A 10,357-nucleotide genomic window follows, 5' to 3' on the forward strand; every position below is an offset into this window, starting at 1 on the left:
ATAGTGATGTGAACATTTTTGTGAACATTAAATTGATTTTTGCGATCTCACAAAATATTTTTTATAGATGTTAATGAATTAATTTAAGAGATGGGTTGTGGTACCCTAATTGGTGTTTCAGACTTCAGATCAGGAGGTCTATGGTTTGAACTCCGCTCTACCACAACTTGTTTCTTATTTTCCAAAACGCTTATTTACGACCGAAAGAAAATGGTCCCAAATTGGTTTCGAATGTGGTTCTACACTGAAACATTATATTTTTCATTACTTTTCATGTCACAAAAAAGATTCAGATACACGGGTAGTCAATGCTGTACGCAGCACTGGTTCGGATAAAAAAATATAGTAAAAATAATATAAAAATAGGTGGAAAACATAAACAATTATTATTTTAACCAAAATATATATTTATATACGTCATAGACAAAAAATAACAAATAAATAATAAAAAAACAATTACGAAAGTAGATTGTATGGTAAAAAAACGTGTATCAATTACATTACTAAAATATTATGTATTAATTGATAAATGAAAAATTAATAAATAAAAAAAATTGTCATATCATTAGGCCAATGTCGAAATTGTGAATGTGAAATAACCTTTGGAGATATTGAGGTTATAAATTTGAAACAGCTTTCAATATTGTCCAACTCGTAGTTTAGTGGTCGTGCAAGAGGTCTCGGGTACCATTACTCTCAAGTTTGTCATAAAATATTTATTAAAAAAGGTGTAAATATTCAGCAATATTTCATAGCACCCGAACAATATTGACTTCATGAAACAGAAATTTGTTTAGAATTCAATGACATATTAATACGTTAGATACTGTAGAAGGGCTATCGAAGTCAAAAACTGAGCAATGTACGAAACACCGAATACAAAATTTTTCATAGTCGATCACAAATATCTGCTGTTATCCTCGTTGTAAACTTCGGCATTGGAGGTGGTCTGATGATATGTTCCATCTTTGAGGAATAATTCCGATAGCAACTGTAATTGGGCCTCCTAGCCAGTTGTGGTGCAAAAAAAGAATTATTTTTAAACCTTGTATTTCTTACATTTCGTCTTTAATAATTCGATCGACTCGTTTCTTCAATAGGGCTGTTTTTTTCGTCAAGTCTTTCTTTCTCTCCTGGCAGCAGCACTTTGGAATTTTAGCAGGACATGCCTTCAGCCTCATAACCTTTGGAATTAAAATAACAAAATATATTGTTGTTCAATATTTTCAATAATCTAGGTGGCTTTGTGAGGTAATCGAGGGTATTTAAGGTGATAAAATACGCTTGAATACTAAGGGAAATGCTTTACTACCAAAAATGATTAGACGATTTCTGAAAGTTGAGATAAGATGACTGGAATGATTTAAAATTTCATATAAAATCTTCCGAAAATGGACAAATTTTTGATGTATTTAACTTTTTGTACATAATGTTAATTGTTCATTGGCTGGCTTATAGCCAAATGGCAATTTCTTCCAACTAACCAATAAAATGAACGTTTTATTTTTATAATTCAAGTTACAAAACATATTCAATAGAAAATAAAAATAATAAAACCAAAGATATGCAAAAATAGAAATAACTGTATTTGGTTATAAATTACCTATTCAATACGTAATACTATTATTTAATGGGAAGAAAGCAATAAAGAGGAAAAAGAAAAGGAGCGATTAAGGAAGAAAACGGAGATGTTTCTTCAGACGTGATTTTAACAGAGATACGGTAGTAACATATTTTATAGTGGATGGGAGATGATTCCACAGTCGAGCCGCATGGACACTATATGAGTTAGATAAGGAAGAGAACTATTGGATGGGTACTAAGAGGGTGCTTTGAGAATACGAATGAAAAATTAAACCATGAACTAAAAAGCTTTGAAATTTTTTACGGGTCACAAAAAACACAATATATGGGTCGCCAAATAACAGTCGACGGGGATATACAAACAAGTGTAGTAGATTTTCGGTGGCATTTAGTTAGCAGATTTCCACGTTTAGATATTCCATCCCAAACTTTCTAGACTCGAGTATTTGACCAATGTATCTTACCTGTTCTGACGTACAGCATGGAGACAATGACTTTGATCAAGTAATCTTTGCATAAGTTGCAAGTTGCGCTGGAAGTCTTAGTTTGAGCGCGTTATGATTGAAATAACATTGATAATCAGAAAGGGAACTGATCCAAAGGTAAACCAAAGTATATTATGTGATGGAAAGCGTTAAGTGGAAATAGGTAAGACACATCGCTCAAGTGTCTGACGATAGGTGGAGAAAGCGGGTCCTCGAACGGAGGCCGCAGAATACGAGGCCTTTAGAGCGCCCACAAATGAGATGGTCGGATAATATTCGGAGGTTTTCCGGTAGATTGTGGATGATGATAGAACATAACCGGAAAGGGCGGACGAGATAGAGCAGCCTACGTCCTGCAAAGGATTAACGTAATCTGATTATGAGATGCAAATATTCAATATTTACCGAGAGCAGTTCCTTGTTTTCCAGTAGTTCGGCAAATAAATCCATGCTAGGTTTAGTGATGGAGGCAGCACAAGCTGTAGTAATTGCTACATCGTCAGCATCATCAGATTTACTTAACCTAATAATGATGTCCTTCAAACTATCGGGCAGTTCACAGTTGGGTTCTTCTAAAAGTTTATCTAAGGTGTCGCCGAGCTCGCACTCTTCAAGGTCATCGCACTAAAATAATATGTCAAAATACTGTGTACATTGAGAACAAAATTTCCAGAAAGCGAGAAAGATTTTCAGAAATTTAAAGAAATTCAGAAATATACTCTTGTCAGGGTTCTCGAACTCGAAGTTCTTTAAAAAATAACTAAAGTTAGGATCCCATTATAATGTCGTGCTATGAGTGGTGTGTTGGGAGCTATCTGAGGCATATCAAGTCTATGTATTTTAAATGGTCAGAATTACGTTGCTATGATAAAATCCCGATTGGACGATTTTTAGTCTGCTCCAGAGTGATGGAGGGGGATATGGCACGTCACAACACACCACAATATGTTTCTAGAGACGTTTCTTTAACTCATTGGGTCTCTGTTCACAGCCTAGAAAAGCGCATTGAGCAAGCTATGCTCACACGATAAATGATCCATAAAAACGACATCAGAGCCCTTAACACACAACACTACTCCACAACACGACACAATAATGTAATCCTTACTCCATATATAACATACTCAGGTGAGAAAATAGCGAAAAGTTTGACATTTTGAAAATCCCACGCGAAATAAATACAGTATGTTACTTTAAAAAATACATAAACGTCTTTTATGTCATGCTCCGTGCCTCTGTTACAGATATTTTATTTAAAAAATCAATCTTTGATTTCAGAAGAATAAGTTTAACTTTATTCTAATAACATTAAAACCATTGAAAAATGATTATATTTTCGCTGTAATTCAATCAGGGGATATTTCTAAACGCTAAAGTATTGTCGCGCAGTCACAGCGCTCCAAAATAATTCTAAAGATACATTAATTTTAAAAAATGTTTTAAAATCGTATTTTTTATTCTTTCTACCAACCGGTTTCAAAGCTGCACGAGCTTCTTGATCAAGGTATAATTAACAAATGAATCTTACCCTATTTTTTTTTACAGTGATTACCAAAGTCTTTTCGTCATGTTGTTTTTGTAAAGATAAACTCTATATGTTTAGATTGAATATTTAGTAAACACTGTTAAAATAAAATGGGATTAGATTCCTTAGTTAATTATATCGTGATTAAGAAGCTTGTGTAGCTTTGAAACCAGTCAATATTTTTTTTATCAAAAAGTTGTTTAAAACGAAAGTGTTTTACATTTATTTTAATAGTTTAATTTATTTGACAATTTTAAGAAATATTTTGAGCTGGAATTATCAAACTTTAAAAAAATATAAGGCGGATGTTAAGGTAAGACTGTGTATATCGATGTGTAAAATACCTCGGCAGCACGCTAGTTTGTGTCTTAGGCCTTAAGAATGAATCACGTCAATTAAATTTTAACAATATAATTCAACAATTAGTAAATTAAACCTTACAAACGTAATTCAAATCAACAAATTGAAATCAATAAATCAACACAAATCTAATGCCAAGCTGTCTTGTCCTGCAAATACTTTTCGACTCGAAAGTAGCTCTTTCTAAACATACTGTGTTTGACAAAATCTTAAAAAAAAATTGTCGAAAAAGCCTGAATTTCAAGAAGTACCTTGTAAAATTGTATGCAGTTTAAGGCAAAAGAATTATGATTTTTTTGCAGTCTAGTAGTGGGCACAAATAGCATATCTTTATTTCTCATGTTGAACCTATAGAAATATCTGTTTCTCCTAAAATCATCAATGTTTTTATGTACAAAGATCAAGATTTTATAAATATATTGTTAATATGTGACTGTCAATATATTGTTTTCTTAAAACTTATCTCTAAGCGATTCTCTAGGATTCAAATTTTTGATAGTCCAAGCGGCACAAAAACAGAATCAATATCTGCAGCACTTCCCCACAGCAGTATACCGTAAGATATAATGCTGTGGAAGTAACTGAAACAGACCCATCTAACTGTTTCTACATCGGTAAGATGCCGAATCTTTTCAAGAGCGTATGCTGCAGAACTAAGTCTGTTCGATAAATCAGCTATGTGTGGATCCCATTAAAGCTTAGAATCTAATTTTATGCCGTGGTATCCACAGGTTCCAGTTCTTTGTCTAACAAACAATGTTTAACACAAACTATGTTTAATGTGCTATAAAATTGCTAACTAAAAAGAATTGTTTGCTTCAAATACATAAAGATAAAAAAAATAGTAGTATTTCTAGGTCTCAAAACGTAAGTACGCGACCTAGAACAGGTGGTAATATATAAATTCCTAAATTAAAAACAACTACTGCACAACATCATTATACTTACAGAGGAGTATTTTTCTTTAATGAAATGAACAAACATAATAAAAAGTACAGTCAGGAATACAATATATTTAAGAAAGAAGTAAAAAAATACTTCTATAATTCTTCTTTATGTAACACAGATTGAAAACATTGTTAATATCTTTTTTGTAATTTACATCTGTTATTTTTAAAATATTATTGATTAAAATAAAATAATCTATTGTAAGACGTCACTCCCCATTATGTACACAAGAATTGTTTATTTCTTTTACGTAATGGGAAACGTTAATGTAAATATATGTATTTGATTATTGTAAAAAAATTGTATTTAGTTGTAATATTGTATTTTAATTTGTTTATTAATAAATAATAAAAAGAAATGTTAAACATAATTTGTTCAGTTTGTAGTAGCTTTCTGGAATAAAGTTTTTGTTAGTATTATAAATAAAAATTATTTTTGGCTTGTCACCTCGAGTGGTTCGACCGGACACCCAGCAGCCATCATGCCGACTCGAATTGAGTATTCAGTACCATTTTGACAGAGATAACTGTAGCCATCTAAAGCTTGCTTTTTTACATTGGGGCACTTCGAAAACATGCTATCGCCAAGCTGAAATAAAAAATGCAATTTCAAACAATAACAAAATATGCAGAATGGGAATTGTACGCAGCCTGTAAAATAATCACCAAAACTCGCCAATGTCTCGCCACAATATTTTTTAAAATTATTATTGTTACATTTTATTTTTTTACAAGTGGAATTATACGAAGTGGCTTTTCACAAGTACGCTTTTTTTTCTTATTTTTTGCATTGTATTTACTTATAGTTTAAGGTGGTTGATAGGTTTTCTTATTGAGGTTTATAAAAAACAAATCATTTTTGAAAATCATTGTTTAATAAGTCCACTTATATTCACTACACATTGTCACATGCATACAATACTCACACGCCCATACACACGCACATATACACAAACAAACAATTACTATTTCTTATAAACTATTGCTACCATTTGTATTTTTCTCCTAATTTCAATAAAATGCGCCCAGCGCCAGCAACGAAGCAAAGGAACTAGCCGATTACTCCAGCTTGTTTCTTCATGCAAATAAGTGTACTATATTTTAAACGTGTAAAACCCAGTGGTGGGATTTTTCTCCTAGAGTAAACTTGCAGATTACACCAACTCTTTGAAGATTTTCGATTTGGAAAACATTATTTCAAACATAATTTCTTACCGACTATTTTTCTTTGAGATGAAACTTTTGACATATGACTCGCAACACACGTGGCGCTCGACGCGGCCATTTTTGGCATTGTTCATTTCTAGAACAAATCGGCCAGTTGAAATATCAATCGTTATAAGAATACCTAATGCTGAATTAATTAACTTTGCTATTTTTTTAAAACTGTTATATCAGTTATGTGTTAAATTAATGCATAATATAGCTACACAATATAATATATCAGTAAGTTACGTCGTTTGAGTTGATTCCATAGATGAGAGTTGTTGTATCACACAGAACCACACAAAAATAGTAATTTATAGTATCTATTTTTTTTTGTTTTTAAGTTTTATTTATTTTAACAAACATAATTGTATTTTTGTTCCCGCAAAGCCGAAGCTTGTCTGCGGGTTACATTACATTTTATTTTTTTTAAATTTATACGTAAGTACATAGTTTAATAATAATTGAAGGATAAAATATATTTATACACTTAAGTTTCACTTGCTGTTCAATAATTTTTTGACATTTTTTAAAAATGAAATTAGGTTTTTTTCTTCACGATTTTTAGCTGGTATTAAATTGTACAGTTTTGGTACTACACTACCCATTGTTCTTTCACCATAGTAGTTTTTCTGTCGTGGTACCATCAGCTGCTGTGCCGATACTTGTCGGATCTGGTGGTTTATTTTGGATTTAAAATTGCAATCGAGGAAATGATTTGTCATTTTCTTATACTGACACTGTTTGTTAATTGGCAAAACGTTAACAAAATCAAATAATATTTTATAGTTGTCTTTTGCCTCAATCTTTATTTTTACAGGTACAATAACTTTTAAGATTTGTACCTGTAAGTTCAAGACTCTATCCGTATAAGATTTAAAACTTAGTCCCCATATTCTTAATCCATATTGAATAATTGGGTCAACTGGCCCCAAGTAAACTAGTCTCAGCACTGGTCAAGTAGGTCAAGTAGGTCAAGTAGGTACATGTCAAGTAGGCAAATTCTTAGCTTATTGCAAACTATTTTTATCTGTTCTTTCCAATTAAAAGTGGAATCTATAATAATACCCAAATACTTATATTTTGATACGTGATCTATTTTTGTGCATTTGCAGTCTTGTAGATTGATATGCAAGCATTCGTGAGTGTGTGCATATATTAACAAATCTTCTTTTGGTCTATTATATGGAGACGTAATGTGTAACGATTTCGTTTTTTTAATATTTATTGTTAGGCTATAATCATGTGACCATCTTAAAACTTGATTAAAATCCGATTGCAGTTTTTGCTGCGCGTCTATTTATATATGCATTATATTATGTACCTACTATGAAAGTATAAATAAATTAAAAAAAATATAGTTTACCTGTAAATAAAATCACCATTCGCATACACATATATAATCCAAATATACTTAAAGAGATCATTTTGCATGTTTCCAATAATTTTGCTAGAGTAAGATCTCATGCACTGTTTTACACACCCAGAAGCCGTACAAATGCATGTCAGAATTCACCTATCAATATGACAATTCGCTTGCGGAATACGGCTTCTGCCGATAATATTGATCTATTTTTCTGAACCTGCCAGCAGTTTAGCCGCTATCTGCTTTACATTCGTTAACTCTGAACTTATATTTACAGTCTGCCCTACGTAATGGATTAAACAGCCCGTAAAGTAATGCAGACTACAATTTGTAAACTAAATAAATTAATAAAGTTATTTGAATAAATGCCAGAAAACATAAAAAATGAGAAAAGAGTAAATATTTTTTTAATGAAATTTCCATGTTAAAAATACTAGGTTAGATATATTATAAGTAGTGAATATAAACATAAGTTTACATATGAACAGTTTAAATATTTTAAAATAAGACAATTAGTGAACATAGTAACAAATAATGTTATTAATAAGTATAGATGTAAATATTGTATTACATTATGTTAATCAAAGAACTAAACAAAACAATTTAAAAAGTTGATGTTGGACATAAAAGCATTTACCCCTTTTCTGAAACTATTCAGAAAATACTTGTGGTTTTCTTCAGTTTCGCATGTCAATTAATTATTAATTTGCAATCTAATTAAGCGAAAATGTAATATTTCTTACCAATCAAACCGCGGAAATAACAAAACAAAAAAATCTTTAAAAGCTTTCATTGTATCCCTAACAGTATTGTCAATTTGTGATCAATCACAGTCGACATGTCAAAAGTCTGAATAATCGTCGCGCGTGAATGAGAATATGTATTAATGTAGAGGTTGCGGGGTCTGAATGCAAATATAGAGTAGGCGTTCTATCCTCTCTGCCTATCACCATCGGGAAACGGCGTGACGGTTTGTTTTGATTTTAATCATTATAATCCCCTCAGGGGGTAAAAGGTGACATTCAGTATGTGTTTACAGAAATTTGGACTTACTCAACATATTGCTGATATTACATACCTTTTTGTAAACACAGCTTGGTGATACAGGAGACACCAAGCCGGTGTATCTGTCGACTGCCCAGAGAGAGAAGGAAAGCAGGAGTCCATATCTTCTGTTTTTCTCCTTTTCGGGCATGTGACGAGCTTCTTTGGCCAGTGAGATTATCTCATTTTTCAAACAATTGGCATCGTCGCTTATACCGTGAGGATATTTCCACAGGTGCTTAATGAGAGAGCTGGAAGACAAATATTTATTTTAATACTTCGATTATACGTCGCCCTCGTGGTGTAACGGTCAGCGCGTTTGCCTACCATGCAAGAGGTCTCGGATTCGATTCCCGACGTGATTGATTTGAAATAATATTGATGTTTTTTGTTGATATTTCTTGATAAAACTCCATAGATAATGATTATGATAAAATTATAAATAAACTTATCAATGAAATTTCTTGGTTTAGTTTTACTTTTTATTATTTTGACCAACGAGCGCTTTCGCTTAAGTAGGCATCTTCAAGACTTGTGAATTGTTTACAACATTTACAGTTTTTATACTATTCTTAACATATTTTGGAGAATAAGTATTTTAACAGGGGACAGAAAAATAAATATTTACAACAGTTCATTTTTGGGAGTTTTTAGACCGAAATTGGGATTAAGCTTTTATTATTTAAAAGGTGGGAAAAGAACACATGGCGAAATGAACCACACGTTAACTACTGTAGTAGCATTTTATTTTTATCAAACAAAGAAAACATAGATAAACTAACTGTATTACAAAATAAAGCCTTTAGAATCATTTTGAAAAAAAAACAGATATACGAGGGTAAAGTCGATGGTAAATGAAATGAAATTATTAACATATAAACAAATAATATTTTACAATACAATGATATTTGTTCATAAAATTATAAACTCTAATAAAAAAACAGAATTTTGGAAAAAAATTGATCGGAACCAGCATGAACACAATCACAATACTAGAGAAAAGAACAAAATTAGACTTCCATTTAGGAAAAAGGCAAAGTCACAAAATTCAATTTTATTTAAAGCAATTAAAAAGTATTACGAAATGGAAAAAAATATTTATGAAGAAAAAAACATATCAAAATTTAAAATAATGGTCAAGACATATGTGATAAACAATTTATAAATTAAATATATTTGCAATGTTATTATTAGAACACACATAACAATATGTATGATATGTGTGCCCTATTTTAAGATTTAAATAAAATAAAAAAAATAAAAAAAAATACAACAGAGTGGGAAATACACATTTTAACAGATAAAGTTAGCATAATACTTCATTTCTGACAGTGAAGTTTACATACCTATGGATGATCAATTTAATATAAAATAAAGCTCCTTTTGAACTGATCCAAAGGTAAACCAAAGTATATTATGTGATGGAAAGCGTTAAGTGGAAATAGGTAAGACACATCGCTCAAGTGTCTGACGATAGGTGGAGAAAGCGGGTCCTCGAACGGAGGCCGCAGAATACGAGGCCTTTAGAGCGCCCACAAATGAGATGGTCGGATAATATTCGGAGGTTTTCCGGTAGATTGTGGATGATGATAGAACATAACCGGAAAGGGCGGACGAGATAGAGCAGCCTACGTCCTGCAAAGGATTAACGTAATCTGATTATGAGATGCAAATATTCAATATTTACCGAGAGCAGTTCCTTGTTTTCCAGTAGTTCGGCAAATAAATCCATGCTAGGTTTAGTGATGGAGGCAGCACAAGCTGTAGTAATTGCTACATCGTCAGCATCATCAGATTTACTTAACCTAATAATGATGTCCTTCAAACTATCGGGCAGTTC

The 10,357-nt window shown here is 31.8% G+C and overlaps 1 protein-coding gene across 1 annotated transcript; it reads right to left on the minus strand.

Moving 5' to 3' along the window:
• Positions 1-840: 840 nt before the first annotated feature.
• Positions 841-5,426, minus strand: LOC148280495 (uncharacterized). The gene is made up of 3 exons (XM_088228281.1): positions 5,350-5,426; positions 2,475-2,693; positions 841-1,184 (listed from the first exon to the last, which is right to left on the minus strand). Exons 1-3 carry the CDS (start codon positions 5,383-5,385, stop codon positions 1,056-1,058), a joined length of 384 nt encoding a protein of 127 aa, XP_088084407.1. The 5' UTR covers positions 5,386-5,426; the 3' UTR covers positions 841-1,055.
• Positions 5,427-10,357: the final 4,931 nt, after the last annotated feature.

This window comes from Micrasema longulum, unplaced genomic scaffold, assembly GCF_059751315.1.
Source record: "Micrasema longulum isolate JH-2025_06_02 unplaced genomic scaffold, ASM5975131v1 h1tg000575l, whole genome shotgun sequence".
Lineage (NCBI taxonomy): Eukaryota > Metazoa > Arthropoda > Insecta > Trichoptera > Brachycentridae > Micrasema > Micrasema longulum.